Below are 18,577 nucleotides of genomic sequence, written 5' to 3' on the forward strand. Positions count from 1 at the left end.
ACTGAGCAAGTAAAAAATAACATTATCCGTACTCCATGCAATGTTTTCTCCAGAGATAGCAAACAGGGTTTCTTGCAGTCCAGTTAATCTTAACAACTCAAACAGTAAATAACCCTTGATAATTGTTATTTTCGTGCAGAAATCTTCTATTGGAAGGCAGAATTTAGGTGCAAAACTCAGAGGGGAGGGGGAGAAAGAAGACTTTGCCTTGAAATCTCACAACAACCCTTAGGACAAAAGGACTACTAATGCCTTTTATTTAAAATATACTTTTGAATTAATCAATAATAATAATTAAATGTGCAAGCAATTAAAATGAGAATGACATAATAAAAAGTAGTAAACAAACAAACTCTTAAAGTATTAAACATAAAAATATCAGTCTTCTGGTTCCAGCGCACTATTGGTATGAAAAACTAAGGATCTGCGTACATTTGGCTCCAGAAATTCCAAAGACTTGACACATTGGAGTCCTGGTGTCCCTTGTTTAGGAGTGCCAGCAAGTCTCCCTGAACGCCGCACAGGAGTAGCCGTGAACAGTGTGTCAGAATCATCAGAAGCATCAATTTTCTTTGAAGGGGTGCACCTGACAAAAAGAAATGTATCAAACAGCGAATTTTCCTATGCTTACTTGGTCTGAAAACTTAAACGAAGTGCTTACTTTTCCTTGACGGCGAATTGAATTGAAGATGACTTAATTATGTTGGAAGAATCTAATAACTTGTTCTGCTGTATCTTCTGTACACTCTCTCTATTGATGCGTAGTACAGGCTCAATATGCAAAGATGACATTTTCTTCAGCAGTTCATCAAGAGAACTCTGAACAGAGCTTTCCTAAGAAAGACAAAAATAAGAAAATCAAAATCACAAAGGAACAAAAGCAAAGTCTGGTTGAAAATGATGGCAGTTCTGTTGAGGGTCTCAAGACGAACTTACCTCAGCCCCTTGCAAAATGGCTCGTTCATAACAAGAAACTGCTGTTTGAAGGTCACCTCTTGCTTCTTCTAAGGCAGCCAAACACTCCCAGTAAGTGGGTTCATCTCCACACTGCGGGAATCGACGACGTACAGCTCTCAACCATAAACTACATTGTTCGATAGGGTAACCCTAAATCAATGACAAAAATTAAGCCTGTTAGAAAACAGAACATTCTACTCAAAATTTTAATTTAATTGAAAACCACAAGATGAGAGCAGCATTTGCTGCATCATTGTAAGTGCCACCTGAATCTGATTATAAAGTATTGTTACCATTTGAATCAGCTTGTGGAGCTCAGATAGTACTCCATGTGCTTGGTCCAATTCTTTAACAGTTTGCTGCTCAGCCACAGATATAGCAGATGCATTCTCTTCCTGAAAAAATAAGAGAGGCAGGGATGAAAAGAAAACGTTTGACCATTTAAAAAGTGATTAGAAAATAAAAAAGGGAACATACTGGTTCCGTAGGTGAGCAAATATTTTCTTTATCTTCTTCTTCAAGTGTGAAGGTTGTATTTAACGGGCTAGAATCATCACCAGAAGGATCCTAACAAATAGTAAGAGGGTAAGTAAAGAAACAACAAAAAAGTGTGAGACTGGCAAAAGATGCATGAAGGTCAAACCAAATTGCTCACTTCAGAGATATCCTTGTTGGGAGTAGACTCCTTACTTTCTGGAATCGCTTTCAACAAACTTGTTGACAAAAGTACCTTGCGAAATGGTGTTTGAGGTCGTTTGACAGCCGGACCAAGAACCCCAAAGCATTTCAAGTGCTTGAAATTGTCTAATGAATGGTTCCGCTTTTCCAACCAAGAAGCCAGTCTTTCTCTAATTTGATTGATCATGCAAACAAAAATAATTTGAAAAATCATACAAGGCCAAAAATAAAAGGGAGTGCCTGTTATTGTTGTGAAGGTTTATGAGGTATGAAACAAAACTCACCTCAATGGGCTAGGCTTAGGAGTTTGTTTCAGAGGACTGACAAATGAGGCCTTCTTAACTGGTATTCGTGATGGTGTCTGTGGCTTTTTACCATCATCAAGAGATACGATTCCCAAAGGCTTCTTGGGGGTGGTACTAGTCACTGCCAGCGTTTCAGTTGGCTTTGAACCTGTCAACAACAAAAATTTTGATCCATAATTTGACACTCAGGCAGATGGTATTGGCAGAACATACTTCTCTACCAACCATTCATTCCTGAGGCAAGTTTTCCATCTCCAAAAAGTTTGATTGGTCTAGTAGCTGCATATTGCCTGAGAGGCTCTGGTGCGGGCAGGATCATCTTCTTACTGCTGCTGATATAAAATATTATTAGATAATTTTAAGCTGAAGGAATGTAAAAGATGTATTTTAGCACTTGCCTTGCAGTTGCCTTAAAATTGGAAAGCTGGAGAAGAGGATCCGCTTTCAGCATTCTAAGTTGTGTCGTTTTGGTTAACTTCACCTCCGCTTTGGAGGCTTTGAGTTTACTACACTTGCTTTTCAGAATGCTTTTTCCTAACAAATGAAGAATATATCACTTTTGAGAAAAATAACCTTTAAGTTCAAAGAGCATTCGCTGGAAACATGTGCCAGGTACTCACTTCCTCCAATTGAACGCCGCAACCTAGACGATGCCACTTTGTTTTCACGCACAGTACATGAGCTAGTTGAGGGGTGGGCGTCAACTCTGGGACGCTTCTTTTCCTCATGGACTCTCATGGATAATGCTGATTTATTCGATTCTGTCGCATGTGAAGATGAACATGAAGAAACTTTGGAAGTGTCAGGGCCAAACCTCCGAAAGGAAAACGAACTTAAGGAAGAATTTGAACTGTTTTTCAAGCGACAGTTTCTAAGCTTCTCAAGCCTTTCCTGTTCGCGAAGTTTTCTTGCCTCTCGAAACTGTTGCACTTGATCCCTGGAACAGAACGGTTATAAAGCACAAGGAAGGCTATCTTGACGATCCGCGGTGACTTACTTACTTTGAGTTCATTGGGACCGAGGTGAAGCGAGTAGGTACCGTGGGCTGGGCCTGCTGGACCACCTGGGCAAGTCGGCCTGCAGCCGCAGTCCCTACAGTCCTCGTAGTCGCAGTCCTCTTTGCGACAGGAGGCATCTTGACAGGATACTGAAAAGCACCAGCAACAATACAATTCAACTCAGAAATATCCAACTCCACCTCAAGTTCGAAAATGACTCGGACAGTTGAAGGTATCACTCGTTATCACTAGCACTGTCTACAACTGACGAACGAAAGATTCTAGACTGAACAAATTCAAAAAGGCACTGCCTTGCTCAAAGTGGGCGATCCTTTCCGCTGCTCTTTTGTTTTGTTTTGATAGGTTTGGGGGCGTTCTTAGAAGGCGTTTAAAATGGGGTCAGTGTTTGGCAAAATGTCATCAGCAGAAAGGGACAAGCCCTTTTAATATGCTCTGGGAACAGTGGTTTTATTTGAATTGCTCAGTGTGTAGTTTAAAACTTTAAATACTCTTCTGTAGTGGCGCAAATTCGTAGAAATGGAGATGGAGCAAGAAACTGTTTATGGGACTCATGAAGACTCCCATGTTGTCATGTCAGAAAAGGTCCAGTCTCTAGCTGGTAGTGTTTACCAGGAATTTGAGAAAATGATAAGCAAATATGATGACGACGTTGTAAAAGACCTTATGCCGTTAGTCGTCAACGTGCTCGAGTGTCTTGACATATCATATACTCAAAACCAGGAGCATGAAGTAGAATTAGAATTGTTGAGGGAAGACAATGAGCAGCTGGTGACACAATATGAAAGAGAGAAGCAATTAAGGAAAAGCTCAGAACAGGTAAAACAATTTTATATTCAATATAATGATGTTCTTTGTTTGGGGTTCACCGTTTATACTGCATCAATCTCATTTATTGTCCATTAAATGTACAGTGATAGGTTATGTGATCAAAACATAACCATCAACTAAAACATATTCATTCATTTATTCTGTTTTCTTGAGTTGGTCCCTTTGTTCTTTCTTCCTCCACTGTTTTATCATTTAACTATTGTGGAAGTTTTGATCTCCTCAGTCAGTATCAGTAAAACATACATCAAGCAAACACTATTGTTTCCACTGCTGGGTAGTTATATAATACTGTGTCTGATTTTACTTATGCTCTCTAAACTTTGTAGAAACTATTAGAAGCTGAAGATGCTACTGAGGATGAACGAAAAGAGCTTCAGAGCAAAATTGAAAGCCTTGAATCAATTGTGCGAATGCTGGAGTTAAAGGGGAAAAATGCTTCTGACCATGGTATGTCAAACATATAGTATAAATTTCATTCTCTTGTCAGTTTCAGTGCAAATGAAATAGTAACTTTATACCTAATCTTTCCTTATTATTAAAATACTAACAATGATATTTCTAATTATGACAATAGTATATCGCCTGGAAGAGAAAGAATCGGAAATGAAGAGAGATTATTCAAAACTTCATGAACGGTACACTGATTTACTTAAGACTCACATGGATACTATGGAAAGGACTAAACTAATGATGGGAACAACAGATCGTCTTGATCCCTCAGGAAGGTCAAGACCCCCTACAATGTCTTCCTTAAACCCTATGAACAGGTATACCCAAAAATATTCAGTTTTGCATTGATTTTATAAGGTTCATGTAATTTTACCTTACATTTTTAAATTCTCAGGTCTAGTGGGCCAGTGTCTTACGGATTTGCATCCTTGGAAGCTGGACCACAGTCTGTCTCTAGCCCAGTTGAGTTTGCACCTTCGGCATCCTCTCCTACTACTAGTCTTCAAAATGAGCTGGAGGTAATAATCCCTGAAAGTTTTCCCCATTTTTTATTAACTACAATTTTGGCCAAATAATTTTTACATTGGTTTGCAATTTTTGTTTTAGGAAACTCAGTCTCCTATAAGAGATATTTCTCCTGATCGATCATTTTCAAAGTTGCCATCTCCTGACAAAATAGGTAAGCTACTTGCACTTAATTTAGATAATATTTATTTGTTTTGTGTTAGTTTTAAGTGTTATGTTCCTTAAAACTGCTTAACCTATCATTACTTGCATTACTCAATCAGGTTGGTCTGAGAGCCTTAGTCCTACAAGTAAAGATTCAAGTCCTGACACTGAAGATTTCCCTCCTACTCAACCAGCTGGCAAAAGTCATACTAAACGGCAAGTGCCAAAAGCTTCGAATATTCTACTTGTTTTACTACATAGAATTACCTTTAACTGTTACATTTTGCTTTTATTTTGCTTTCTTCTGTACCATACAGAGAGCAACGAAGTGGAAACACACTATACCAAGAACTCAGTTTCCAAGATGTTGAGGCTTTGGGAGAAATGGATGAAGGTGCTGACATCACAGGTGATTATTTCAAAATGCTTTATCTCTGCAACACTGTTATTGATTCCAAAATTGCAGAATATGTGTCAGATTTCAGTTTTCGAAATTGTATCCTGACTTTTTAAAAGATTTCTTAACAGCCTTTTTACAAAACTAGATCATACAGACATCTTTGGGAGATTTGTAAGCACCTACAAACTTCAATTGCAACACAGGATCTCTCCTCCCTTTCAAACATTAGTTTAAATTCGCCTTTGACTGTACTGTTCTTTTCATGTGCAAGTTTTATTTTAAATTAATTGCTGTCAAAATTATCATGTCAGACATAGATTAAATTTTCTCATTTGTGACTCTTAGGAAGCTGGGTTCACCCTGGAGAATACGCCTCATCTGGTTTGTATATTTCTAGAGCTTTCCTGTCTTTCCAAGTAGCTTCTGCCCATAGTAATTATTTTTTGAGTTGATGCTCGACTTACATGATTGGAACTTTGCATGTACTTCTTACGATTCAGGTTAATAGCTTCGTTGCTCATTATATTCTAAATCCTCAGAACCCCACTCAATCCCTCATACCAACAAACAGAATCATTCAAGTATAAATGAAGTTGGGTTCACTCCTTTGACCAATCTAGGATTTGAGTGAATGCTTCTTCCCCATCCTTACAATGAACTTTTAACACTTTTTAGCAGGTGATACCCTCACACATTGAATTTAACATAATAGAAGAATACAAGACACTGTTCTGCTTTCATTAACGTTCCTTGAATGATATATTTTTTTTGCATCACTTTCTTTGTTTTTTATTTTATTTTTGTTAGTTTACTATAACCTCACCTCAAAGTTGTCTTGTTCTGCTTGTATTTAAAATTAATAATGTAATTGCAGGAAATGAAATACTGTATTTGAAAGAAGGTGCAACTTTTCAGTTTTGGTTTTAACTTGCTTTTTGATTTGCACTAATGTTGTCCTCCGTCTTAATCATGTAGTTCTTAAGTTGCGTTTTTCTTCCTCTCTATTAGTTTCTTTTTTTGTCGTTGTTGTTGTTTTAAAGTAACAGATATAGTTTGCAATGGGATATGTCACCTGGTTGACAGACCTGAACAGTAGTGTGCCTTGAATGAATGCTTTTAGAGGAGTTTTCAATGTAGTTCCTTTGTTTGCATGTTTTGTTGCACCCTTTGTTGCTGTTTCTTTGCTGCACTATGCTGACGTCCCTGGAGTAGACAGCGACAGTGAAACTGAAGTACGCGGCAAAATTGCTCACGCTGGTATGCAAACCAATAGATTTTTGCATCAATTTATATTTACAGAAAATGCTTGGGTTTCAAATGCTTCATTGAATATTTAAGTTTGTCATGATGGTGCAAATTTTCTTCTGTCATCTGTACTTGCATGCATAAACCTGACACTGTAGGATTTTTTTTTCTTATCATAGAACAAACTTAAGCCTCTCTTCAATATAGTGTATATCCTCTTGCAGTTCTTGGAATCTGCAAAATTTGTTTTTACCACTCTTTTTAATTTTTAGCTCATTTGTTTTCTCTGAGTGTGTGAGAGTACTTGTACCCATTGATTTGTTTAGTCTAATTTTTTTTTTAAGGGTTCTATCTTTACTTGTGTTTATTACACTTTCTGTCTTGGGTCTTTGCATCCTTTTGTGGGAAATATTCAGTTCTCCATTACTTTTTTTTTTGTCATTTAAGCTTCTGTGCATTGCTTGAGTGGCTGACTAACATGTTTGTGGTTTTCATTCGCATTTGTCCTGGATATGCCTGCTGCTCTCCATCTGACTCTACTCCAGTTAATGACAACTTCTTTGGTAAGAGTTTCATCACTGTAGTTAGAGTGTTCTAGGCTAGATTACAGGGTCTTTCTTTTTTCACTTATGTGTTTGTTAGAAGAATTTTTGTTCCTACTATTTGGCGATTTTCCAAATCAGTTAATAATATCTAAGTTTGTTCAGAATCTATATGTTTCTTTCAAAGTGTGGGAAGAGCATAAACCTAGTGGGATAGGCACAAAAACCATAGTGTCTATCTGTATGTGTGCCTGTTTAGCATGAACAATAATATGCTTCCTTTCATTTCAAAATGCTTAACTGTTTGTTGGCAATTAACTGTGCATTTTTCAAGCTTTGATGGCAATTGACTTAAAACAGGGGTTCTATTTTTTTTATATTGTTTTCCCCTTAAAGGTCACTCTTGCATTCTGAGGAATTTGCCTTGAAAAACTTCGCAAAATTATATTTTTACTGCACTAATAGATATTCTTGTTTCTTGTCTGGCTTCTACTGTTTTATCTTACACAAATTTATTTCTCTATCCAAATAGGAATGGGAAAAGAGGTGGAAAATCTCATTATGGAAAACAATGAGCTCCTGGCAACCAAGTAAGACAGCTTCCATGACACTTGTGTGCCTATACAATGTTGTACTTCAGAAAAACATATTTTCTTGTAATATTTCTTTAAATCTTTAGGAATGCTTTGAATATTGTCAAGGATGATCTAATTATCAAAGTAGATGAACTTACAAGGTGAGAAAAGTGCTGTAGAGATTTTTCCACTTTCGATGGTTAAAATTTATTATTATTCATTACCTTAAACACATTATTATCTCATTCCACAGCGAGAATGAGTTTCTGCAAGAAAAGAAGAAAAAATGGCTGTCTTCAGAGGCAGCACTAAAGCAGCAAATCCGAGACCTGGAGGAAGAGCTAAAGAAGGCCAAAGAAGAGGCAGACAAAGCTCTTAAGGCCAACAAATCAGATGATGAAGTATGTTTCAATTTAAACTCTGCATTAAGCTCTGTTTGTCAGTTTGTGAGTGTCATAGCGGAGATATTACTGTCCAAAACTCAAATGTATCTTATATTTTCAGGAGGATGTGCCTATGGCCCAAAGAAAAAGATTTACAAGAGTTGAAATGGCTCGTGTTCTAATGGAACGTAATCAATACAAGGAACGTTTCATGGAGCTCCAAGATGCTGTGCGATGGACTGAATTAGTTCGAGCGTCTCGCAATGACCCTAATTTAGATCGCAAAAGTAAACAAAGTATTTGGAAATTGTAAGTGTCACAGATAACAAATAATGGATTATATCTTTACTTTAGCTGTAACTTTCATTTGTTTCTCATTCCTCTTGCAGTTTTAGTAACCTATTTACTCCAACTGATCGCCCTGTACCGACTGGTAAGTCCCAGCACATGGGTGTACGGTTCAATGCTCCTACTCACCAAGTCAGTCCTGCTGGGCCTTTGGGCTCTATGCGCCAACGTACTCGCACTGAACGTAAACGGGCTGGTGACTTCATGGAGTCTTCTGATGTGTAAGTACAATTGAAATGTTTGTAGTTTTCCCATCTATGATGAACAGTTTTGTCATATGTGCTGATGTCCAGAAGTTTTATAAGCCATAGTTTCAACATTTAAAATGAAAATGGGCTATTCTTCAAAAAATAAAACCTCAAAAACCTATGCATTTGGTAACTTCTGATTTTGTTACATATTCTTTTAAAAGCACATTCCCTTGTGTTGGGATTTGGGTTACTGCCATACCTCACCGTGTGCTTTAGTGCTTACTAATTTCATCATTGATCTTTTCTTGCTTTCTGCACACTCTACCATTCTTCATACTGTATCCTCTGCTAGTTTTATTTCATGTAGGTTTCAGGCTGTTAAATGTATGAAGAAGTATCAACCGAGGCTTTGGGATGTTAAACTTCGTGTTATATCCAATTTTTAATAATGTGGCAGTGCTTTGTTTGTTTGTTGGGATTTGTTGGAATTTCAATTTCCCCAAATCAATTTTATTTATTGTCTGTTATTCATTAAATCTGCAAACCTCCGAAAATGCAGTGCTGCAGAGGGTAGTTTTGGAAGATTGTCTCATTCATCATCAAGAGCTTTTCCTATAATCCTGGACTAAAAATGTGGTTCGTATCACTTTATAGGCCATCTTTTAGTCAATCTAATGAGAGTCGGCCCCTCTGCGAACTTGCAGAAGAGGCTTAGTTACTTCTGTGATAAAAGTCTGCCTTCTCACTTCCGTGCTCTGGATTCAAACACCTGGCTCAATTTTAAGTGTAAGTGACTTCTTATATGCCCATTTAATCTCATGAAAAGTGCCAAACAAATTTAATTCAAACCACTAAAATTTGGCTCTTTATGGGAATGAGCATCTTGTGCATTTTATGTAACGTTTTCCTTTAACTGTGGCAAGTATGCCCATGTTTCTGTACCTTCTGTTGTGTGCTTGTTTAGTTCAATTCTAGGAGTTTTAGGAATTGTTGACATTCGTGTAACTTCTTAAATCATTTAACTAGATCTATAATTATTACCTTTGATGGTGATGGTTGCTTCCCCCTTTCTTTCGGTTTTGTTTGTAAGCCTTCTTCTTACCTCCTTCCACTGCCCTCACATATTTCTTGAATGTAAAATGGAGTCGGTTGTGGGCATTACCCTCAGATCTCCTTATCGCTGCCAAAGCTTGGGTCTTGTCTGCTGTCAGTCGACGAAGCAGGGTCTTCCCTTGATGCTTTCATCTTTCACACTTTGTTTTTGTTCCTTTCCTCTTCCAGGAATAATGAGAAGCTGGCTTTGCGGAGGCAGACGGAGAGGCGGGAGCAGTATCGGCAGGTGCGCGCTCACGTGGAGAAGGACGACGGGCGCCTCAGGGCGTACGGCTGGAGCTTGCCCGCCAAGGTGCCGAGCCAAGGCACTCCCGGGCAAGCGCAAGGAATCTTGGGGGTCGGGGCTCTCACTTCCTCGGGGACGAGTCTGCCCAGGCCCAGCAGCGCGGAGCCTGTGCCCGTGCCAGTGTACTGCCGCCCCTTGACGGAGACGGAGCCGGGAGTCAAGGTGGGTGTTGAACCAGAGCGACATTGTCACCTCAGTTGTGAGCGCAGATCGCTTTAGTTTCCTTCTCTCTGTCTAATGCTGTTGTTGCTAACAGCCCTTGCAGATATGGTGCGCTGCCGGGGTCAACCTTAGTGGTGGCAAAACTAGAGATGGTGGGTCCATAGTCGGAGCTAGTATTTTTTATCATCCAAATCCTTCTGAAGAATCTAGTGCCAATTTATCCAGCAATGATGATAAGCCAAGTCCTGTGCGGAGCTTAGAAGAAGAACTTGAGGTATTTTCGATTCCCTCCAATGACTTTTGTACTGAAATTTCATGCAAGATCTAGTTATTAATGTTCATGGGGTTCTTATCAGGAGGGAGAGAGACTTGCAAGGGCAGGAGAGACAGAAGAGCAACAGCTGTCATCCTTAGTATGGATATGCACATCAACTCATAAAATGAGTCGTGTAACAGTAGTTGATGCTAACAACCCAGCTGATGTGCTGAAGGCATTCAATGTATGCTCATCACACTTGTTGTGTATTGCAAGTGTACCTGGTAAGTTCTGAGACAACACATGCATGAAAAATTTCAAAATGTAAAAAGAACTTTGCCGTGTTTTTATCTCTGTACATTTTCCATTAGGTGCGAGAGAAAGTGATTATCCTGCCACAGAAGAGGTTCAAGAAACTGATAGTAAATTGTCTGGCAATGATGACACAACATCTCAAGAAATAAAAGTGAACTCGGCAGTTGACAGTGACTCAATAAGTACTCAGCCAGATAGTTCAGCTGATGATAGTGAAGCATGCATTGGCCGCATAACATTAGTGAGTTGTGCCACAGGAAGTGAAGCACCTGGGCCTCCCTTGGGGGACTTCGTAGCACCAAAGTTGTCATCACAAATAGAGGGTAAGGTTTTCATCACTCTGCTTGTCTCTGTGTGTATTACCTAACTGTGTTACTGCTTACAATTTTGTGTTTGTCTGGGTTGAGTGTACATTGTGTGTTTTGTTATTTATGGCTTATCAGTGGAACTTGGAGGGTTAGGGGAAGAGGCTGAAGACATAAGCCCTCCAAGGAGGTTAGTGAAGGAAGTTAGCGGTCTTGTCAAGGATGGTCTCTCCCAACATTCGAAAGGTGAGAGCTTTTTTTAGAGTCAATTAAGCAGAGAAATGATTTGAGGAACATAGCACACCTGCTGCTGATTCTTGTCTATGACATTCCTCTTCTAACATGTCATATTTTTGGCAATCTTTATTTACTCATAATCAGTTAGTTAAAAGGACCTTTCATGTTAGTTGAGCTTTTATTGTAACTTGCTGTGTGCTTTATTTTGTTCTAGTTTACAATGTGTGAACAGTGTCCATGTGCATGGCTATTATTTTATCATAAATCATAAAATTTGTGTGTTGTTTGTGGCTGGATGTTACATTTTGTTAAATCAATTCTATTTTCTTCCTCAGATAATGATGAGCTGGTAAATGAAAATTTGGAGCAGATGAGTAGTGTTCTTCCCACAATGTGGTTGGGTGCTCAGAGTGGTGATATTTATGTACATTCTGCTGTCACCCAATGGGGTCGATGTCTTCACAGTGTTCACCTTAAGGACTCTGTATTAAGTATAGTGTAAGATATTTTGATTCAGCCTTTTGAACCTTTTTCGTTTTTGTTGTTCTCTTTTATCAACTTCTTCCAACATGATTGTTTTCCTCACAGACACATTCATGGAAGGGTTCTTGCAGCTTTAGCAAATGGAACAGTTGTTGTATTCAGACGTGGTTTGGATGGTCAGTGGAACCTAAATAACTACCATATTGTTGACCTTGGTCCACAACACCATTCAATTCGTTGCATGGTCTCAGTTCATGGACGTGTTTGGTGTGGTTATCGCAACAAAATTCATGTCTTGGATCCTCGTTCGCTTAAAGTGGAGGTATGACTAATCATAGCTCTATTTTTGTGTTGATTCAATTCAACCTAAACATGTCTCCTACTAAGTTGTTCCTCTCAAAAACATTTGTCAATTTTAATTTTTAGAAAACTTTTGATGCTCATCCACGCAAAGAAAGTCAAGTGCGTCAAATGGCCTGGCTCGGAGATGGAGTTTGGGTGACAATTCGCCTTGATTCAACCCTTCGGTTATACCATGCTCATACATACCAACACTTGCAAGATGTAGACATTGAGCCTTATGTGAGCAAAATGCTTGGTAAGTTTTTGTGGCAGTTTCCATAGCTATGTGCAGAATCTGAAATTTTAAATCTGCCTTTTTGAGACACTGCTTTTAAAAAAATTCAGGAATTAACAAATAATTGAACATTTTCTAAGCTTTTAAGCCATGGCAGGTATTGGGGTTGCAATAAGTCAATAAAGGGTTGCCAGTGTTCAATTATGTTCAGCTTTCAATTTAGTTTTCATTTTTTTATCATTTTAGTGCTGTGTATAAGGTGGAGAGAGTCTTAACAGTTAAATGTCAACTGCAGTGTTTTGTTTAAATTTTTCTGAGGAATTATAGAGAAAGTTTAAAATCTAATACTACATGTTACTCTTTTTGTGCTTTCTCTTCGCTTGTGCTGATGGTTGGCTTCTCGCTCGAAAAGCCGTGTTTCCAGGAGGTACAAATTGCATACGAATGTCAGATCTTTTTGCTTGTATTCGTCGTTTCTGTGTTCTTTCATTTCCAAGCTTGCCATTTGGTTTTCCTTTCACCAATCAGGAGTTAAAATTCTTTTATTGCCTAGTTTATCTTCTTGTCTCTCATTGAATTCCCTTGTTCTTCTTAGCCTAGTTTTTCCATTCCATCTTTTATTATTCTTATTATTTTGCATTCTGTTTGCATTTCCTTGAATGATATAGATAGACAGATTTAATGTTTTCTTACAATTAATCATTCGAAAGTCAAAGATTACTGCTGCTGTAATAGTGTTTCACTCTGGTTCACATTTACCCCTTCTATGCACTGGATGAAGTTTTATAAAAAGTTTAACAGCAACATGGAATGAAGGGGTTTTAAGTGGCAACTTTTATGTTACCTTTTAGGCTTTTTGGTGTTTTGTTTCGCATGCTGAAGTGTGCTCATCTTTCTGTCTTTTCAATGAGCTTTTCCTTATCTGTTTTGTTTTCTTTGTTTGTGTTCCAGGCACTGGAAAGTTGGGCTTCTCATTTGCCCGTATCACAGCACTCCTTATCTCATCATCTAGATTATGGATAGGCACAGGAAATGGTGTTATAATATCGGTTCCTCTTTCAGAGAGTAAGCATTTTTATTCCTTTGCTGGTCTGTACTTGTTAATGTTAATTTTTTGTGCAAATAAAACTGTTTAACTCTGCCATATTGATGTTGATGTAGGTGCTGGTGGTGCAGGCAACATTATTGGTGCGGCAAGAGGCCCGGGATCTGTTGTTCGTGTTTATGCTGATGCTCAAACAAACCGGGTTACTCCTGGCAGTTTTATTCCTTATTGCTCTATGGCACAAGCTCAGCTTTCTTTCCATGGCCATAGAGAAGCTGTAAAATTCTTTGTGTCTGTGCCAGGTAAACATGGGTTCTGAATTAAATGCTCTTACGTGTGGACTTCGTTTATTTTTATGTCTGTTTATTCATGATTTTATACCATGACTTACTTCTAATTTTCAGGTTCAGGCGGCCTCTCTGCAGCTACATCTGCTCCAGTTGAAACCCCAACTGTTGATAATTTACCAGATTCTGAAAAACCTTATTCAATGCTGGTGATGTCTGGAGGTGAAGGATACATTGACTTCAGAGTGGGTAAGTTGGCACACTTTGCTTCTTCTCCTTCCAGGCAACATTGTTCTATTCCTGTGGTAATCTTTTGTTCCGTTTGAATTGGTTGCCATTTGTTTTGAATTTTTTTGTGGTTGTATGCATTTATTCATTGTTTGGCTGTTTGTTATCCTGGTTGGCGTTTTACTAAAACTAAATTTTAATTTTTCTCTGGCCCAATTCGAGGGGTCCTATTCAAAAGATCTTATCTGCGCGTTCCCCCCAAGACAATCTTATCTTAAACGCATGTGAATTTTACTCAGTTTGATCATTTAATACAGCTACAAATCAAAATCATTTGTGATAAAATTCACTGAAATGTGGAGATGAAAGATCAAAGAAACCAAAAGTACATGTAAAAATATATTCCGCTTACTCTCGTACGTGTCCCAACTGGTCAAACTGGGTGAAATCCGCATGCGTTTAAGATAAGATTGTCTTGGGGGGAACGCGCAGATAAGATCTTTTGAATAGGACCCCTCGAATTTTGATTTTTAAAGTAAAATTCTATCCTTTTTTGTTTTGTTAGGGTCATTAGTTATTTTTGCCAATTGTCCTTTCTTTGAAATGCATCTTGTGTGTCTCATAGGTTTAATCAACCTGTAGTTTTTTGTGTTGTTTTTTTTTTTACATCCTGTAGACTTATTTTGTTACTCGTACAGTAACGATTTTGTTGTTTCATTGTTTGTCTTGGATACATCCGATTTTCACATCTCATTTCATTTTAACAACCGAAAATCTTGTATTAGATTGTACTGTAGATTTATTTTGAACTGGTACAGCATCCAAACTTACATTCTTGAATTTTCATTGAATAAATGTTTTTCAGTTTTTGTAATTTTCTATGCACTGAAAGAAGAGTAAATTCCTTTCTCTCAGAATGGGTCGAAGTACAGTGGCATGTCACATTGTGTGTTATAATATAATATGTTACTAGTGGTGTTTATCTAGAAGTGAAATTCCTAGTAATTCACTCTCACTTCACTCTGCTTAGAGACCTAGATCTAGGACTCTAACTCTACCTAGTGATTTCATTTAATTGCACAATCTAATAATGTAATCTGAGTGCGCTTAATGCCGTTTGCTTTTGTGTGATGTTATCCAACTTGAGGTAGATGGGTGTGTGACTGCGTGTGATGTTGGTGTGACACTGTCTGGTGGTTGCAGAAGATGACGCGGACGAGGCTCAGGACTCTGCATCGCACCTCATAGTATGGCAGTTGTTGCCAGCCCGGTACGACATGTTGCTGTGCTGCTGCCTGCTTGCCTGCTTGCTCTGTTTTGACTCAGTTGCTCAGCTTGACACAAAACACAAGATAGCTTAGCTTTATACATCACTGTATGCAAATCGTCTTACATCTAAATGATTCTTTAAGATGCCCTGCAACAGGACAAATATTGGTTTCAGTTGTTGTAACTGACCTGACTCTCTATTTTGTTGTTTCCAAGGGTGGTGGTGTCTTTCAATTAGATTGTAGTTTAGTAGCTTCAAAAAAGAGAAAAATGCTGGGCTTTTATAGTTTTTATTTTTTAAAGATAGTCCAAGCTCATCACATGAGGTCTTACATAAAGGCATGCACATTTTGGTGACTGGCACTAAAAAATCTAAGGACTTCTTTTGCTCTCCTTGCTGGAAATCTGGTTGTGTCCAAGACAAACAGAGACTAGGAAATCTGTCATGGCTGCTATGAAGTTAGTGGGAATGCATTGTATCTTAGTATCTCAATGTGTATTGACTCAGTATGTTGACTGTGACATGACCATACCTGTGGCTCCATTTCCGCAAGTGTTGCAATGGGCTCACAGCCAACATATTAAGTGAGGAAGAGGATGGGCTTACATAATCTATAAGATTGTACCCACATCTTCTCCTCCTGTTTCTTGCCTTGTATTACATTACTTATCAAAGCATCTGCTCCAGAAATGCATAGGCTGTATCAAGTTAAGGAAAATCAACAGATCAACACATCAACAGATCAACAGATCAACGGATCAAGGCGGGTCGGGGTGGGTCGGGGAGTAAAAACTATTGAATCAAATGTCTTAGGATGACCTAAGTACTCAATTTCTTCAACATATTTCTTGGTTTTAGACCTATAATGCCATCCCCAACCCGTCCCGATCCGTTGATCTGTTGATCTGTTGATGTGTTGATCTGTTGATTTTCCTTAACTTGATACGGCCATAATTGTTTGAATCCACAGCAGTGCTTCATTCAAAGCTACCTTGAACTCTCCTTTATCTAAACTGTTTACTATTATAACTTTTTCACTTTTTCTTTGATTCAAATGAAGAAAGAGTTTGTCCATCCAAACATTTTTGTATTTGCTTGCCATTTCATCTTATTCACTGTGTGACAAGAGACTCTTCATATTCTATCTTAGTGGTTACGATTTTATTATTTTGATTACAGGTGAGGAAGATGATGACGACGGAGAAGCAGAAGTAGTGCCGTCCACTCAAGAAACCTCTCAAACCCTTAGCCGTGGAGTACAGAGTCATCTCATTGTTTGGCAGGTTATGCGTTAGGCTTCAATCTTAGGCAATCATTTTTTTAAGTTCTCGAGGTCCTGTCATTGATTATGCAAGAATAGTCTGCAACCTTTGTTTAGTTGGTCTAAACTGTTGTCATTGTTTCTTCAGTTTTTATGAACTGGTATTTATTTAAATTATTGTTCATCACTTATGGGTTTGGCATCTGTCTAGTCTTGACGTTGCATTTAGTTGCCATAGTTAGGAAAACTTAATTTCATCCAAGTGGTATGTGCGGAGGCACCACGACCAAACAAGTAGTGTATGATCTGGATTATTATGTTGCTTGAATAGAGCAACTTCTGCTATGCAGAAGTGTCAATTACAGTTTTAACCCTCTTTTTCATTATTTTGATCTTAAAATTGTAACAAATGCTTGTGAATTGGGTTCAAGCAAAAAGAAAAGGTATCTGATGAATTTTTTTCTGGTTGCCAAATAATGTTACAGTTATGAGATACCAAGTTTAGGATTCTTTGCCGCGACTTAATACTTATGTGATTATTGTATTTTGTACAAAAATACATTGTAATAGTTTATTTCATTTTTAATTTATGTCTTGTGTCTAGTCGCGGTCTACCGGGCATCTCTTTTGATAATTTATTGTCTATTTTTTGGCATTTACTTTGTTAATTTCACATTATTCTGTGATTCATCTATGGAATAAGATTACCGTTGCAGTTCTTGCCAGATGTCCTGCTTGGGCTAAGCTTGCACTAGTCTCATAAACCATTTCGTTTGAAAAAGAGTTTGAAAAGAATTGTAGTGCCCTTGGATACTTGACAGAATTCACTGTACTTTGAAACAATAGGAATTCGTTCTGAATTCCGAAGTGTGTTCATTGTTGCTCAAATGATCTAATTCCAACCAGCTCACACATGGCTTTAAGCTTTTGGACATTGAAATCACTGTTTTCCCCTTGTTTCAATTCTGTTTTATGAGTGATTCATTCGATTTTTTGACCAATTTTCAGTTAGCCTCTGTTCTGTTTTCAAAGCTGTCAATGGTCCTTTGCAAAACAAATTATTATGATAATAGGGTGGCCTTTTGTTGATTCCTCATTGACGGTGAATCTTTTAATCATTTAATCAACCTTGCAGTTAAGTTTAGAGAATGTCTTTTGACTACTATCAAATGACCTTATCTCACTTAAGTTTGTTGCTTCTCTTTTGCCTCTTTTTACCCTCACTATGGCTAATCTCTAATCTTAAACCTTTACAAATGCAGTAGTCATATGCATATTTTTTTTTTTTTTTTTTTGTCTTCTGCTTAAATTTTTGCACTTCCTGAGAAATAATATTTAGTCAGCATAGAGTATTAGTTTTGTGTATATCCCCCCCCTTCCCCATTTCCTTTTAATTTTTTTTCTTAAAAGTGATTGAGTTTAATGTTGTTTTTAATATTAAAAATGATTGTGCAAACAAATGTAATTAGGAACTATTACATTAATTTTAATTGTAATAAAGTGTGATGACTGTTACGACTCACATACGTGATATTACTTGAAAAGCAAACAAAAGCTTGTACAGATTGTACTTTTGTAAAGTTGTCAATGTGTGTACAGTGTAAGTGTTTTGTATTATTAAGTATCAATTCTTTAAAAATGATGGTTCATTACATTCTCAGTTGTGCATAAGCTACCTGGCGGTGACTATGTAGTTCAGTTCTGTTGGAGTAAACTGACATGCTCTATTAACTGAGAATTTATGACATCTACACTTGGAAGTCTCAAGTTAATTTGGCTAAGATATTTTTCTGATAAAAGGTAAGCCTATTGTACATTTGATTTCTTTGTCAGTCACAACTTCTCAATTGTACAGATAGTTTTAAAAAAATAACAAAAGAAAAACATTCAGCAGTGGACAATGTTTTAAGTTCAGAAGTGTAATAGAATGGAGTCTGACTGGTCATGTATAGATAACGTATTGAATTGTGATAAAATTTGTCTTGTATGCTTTGCTTTGTACCAAATATTTTTCTTTCTGTTTTTTTTTTTTAAATATGCATATAATTGATGTGTGAGTATGGTTGTTACAAGGTATTTTGCATATATACATATAACCAAATATTAAAAAGCAAAAACTATAGAATTGTTTCCTGACTAAGCTCTTTTTACCTCTGGTCAGT

The 18,577-nt window shown here is 37.6% G+C and overlaps 2 protein-coding genes across 13 annotated transcripts; one reads left to right on the forward strand and one right to left on the reverse strand.

Annotated features, from left to right (window-relative positions):
* Nucleotides 1–214: 214 nt before the first annotated feature.
* On the reverse strand, nt 215–3,231 carry LOC117653149 (cytoskeleton-associated protein 2-like). Its single transcript, XM_034398583.1, has 11 exons — nt 2,942–3,231; nt 2,561–2,877; nt 2,339–2,474; nt 2,166–2,269; nt 1,920–2,088; nt 1,613–1,805; nt 1,435–1,524; nt 1,251–1,352; nt 937–1,107; nt 662–834; nt 215–586 (listed from the first exon to the last, which is right to left on the reverse strand). The coding sequence occupies exons 1-11, from the start codon at nt 3,073–3,075 to the stop codon at nt 379–381; spliced, it is 1,797 nt and encodes a 598-aa protein (XP_034254474.1). The 5' UTR covers nt 3,076–3,231; the 3' UTR covers nt 215–378.
* An 81-nt stretch (nt 3,232–3,312) lies between these two features.
* On the forward strand, nt 3,313–18,540 carry LOC117653147 (JNK-interacting protein 3). Of its 12 annotated transcripts, XM_034398574.1 has the most exons (28): nt 3,313–3,775; nt 4,114–4,234; nt 4,362–4,554; nt 4,632–4,755; nt 4,844–4,916; nt 5,026–5,122; nt 5,224–5,315; nt 5,652–5,687; nt 6,519–6,563; nt 7,097–7,114; nt 7,626–7,683; nt 7,773–7,829; nt 7,922–8,069; nt 8,173–8,360; nt 8,441–8,620; nt 9,872–10,151; nt 10,246–10,425; nt 10,508–10,691; nt 10,779–11,045; nt 11,166–11,273; nt 11,600–11,762; nt 11,853–12,069; nt 12,174–12,345; nt 13,276–13,389; nt 13,486–13,671; nt 13,774–13,905; nt 15,088–15,154; nt 16,334–18,540. In XM_034398574.1, the coding sequence occupies exons 1-28, from the start codon at nt 3,476–3,478 to the stop codon at nt 16,335–16,337; spliced, it is 3,804 nt and encodes a 1,267-aa protein (XP_034254465.1). In that variant the 5' UTR covers nt 3,313–3,475; the 3' UTR covers nt 16,338–18,540. The 12 variants fall into 12 exon arrangements, with proteins under 12 accessions (XP_034254465.1, XP_034254472.1, XP_034254461.1 ...); XM_034398581.1 differs by lacking the exon at nt 6,519–6,563; XM_034398570.1 differs by lacking the exon at nt 15,088–15,154 and having other exon boundaries at nt 16,334–18,537.
* Nucleotides 18,541–18,577: the final 37 nt, after the last annotated feature.

The sequence above is a fragment of the Thrips palmi genome, unplaced genomic scaffold, assembly GCF_012932325.1.
Source record: "Thrips palmi isolate BJ-2018 unplaced genomic scaffold, TpBJ-2018v1 HiC_scaffold_8, whole genome shotgun sequence".
Lineage (NCBI taxonomy): Eukaryota > Metazoa > Arthropoda > Insecta > Thysanoptera > Thripidae > Thrips > Thrips palmi.

What these genes read in the sequence shown, in the direction of transcription:
- LOC117653147 (XM_034398570.1), top strand. Translation starts at nt 3,476, where the DNA reads ATGGAGATGGAGCAAGAAACTGTTTATGGGACTCATGAAGACTCCCAT. An exon ending in AAAGTAGATGAACTTACAAG is followed by an intron (nt 7,830 to 7,921) that starts GTGAGAAAAGTG and finishes CTCATTCCACAG; the next exon opens with CGAGAATGAGTTTCTGCAAG. An exon ending in AAACAAAGTATTTGGAAATT is followed by an intron (nt 8,361 to 8,440) that starts GTAAGTGTCACA and finishes TTCCTCTTGCAG; the next exon opens with TTTTAGTAACCTATTTACTC.
- LOC117653149 (XM_034398583.1), bottom strand. Translation starts at nt 3,075, where the DNA reads ATGCCTCCTGTCGCAAAGAGGACTGCGACTACGAGGACTGTAGGGACT. An exon ending in AATTTTAAGGCAACTGCAAG is followed by an intron (nt 2,270 to 2,338) that starts GCAAGTGCTAAA and finishes TTATATCAGCAG; the next exon opens with CAGTAAGAAGATGATCCTGC. An exon ending in CCTAAGCCTAGCCCATTGAG is followed by an intron (nt 1,806 to 1,919) that starts GTGAGTTTTGTT and finishes CAATCAAATTAG; the next exon opens with AGAAAGACTGGCTTCTTGGT.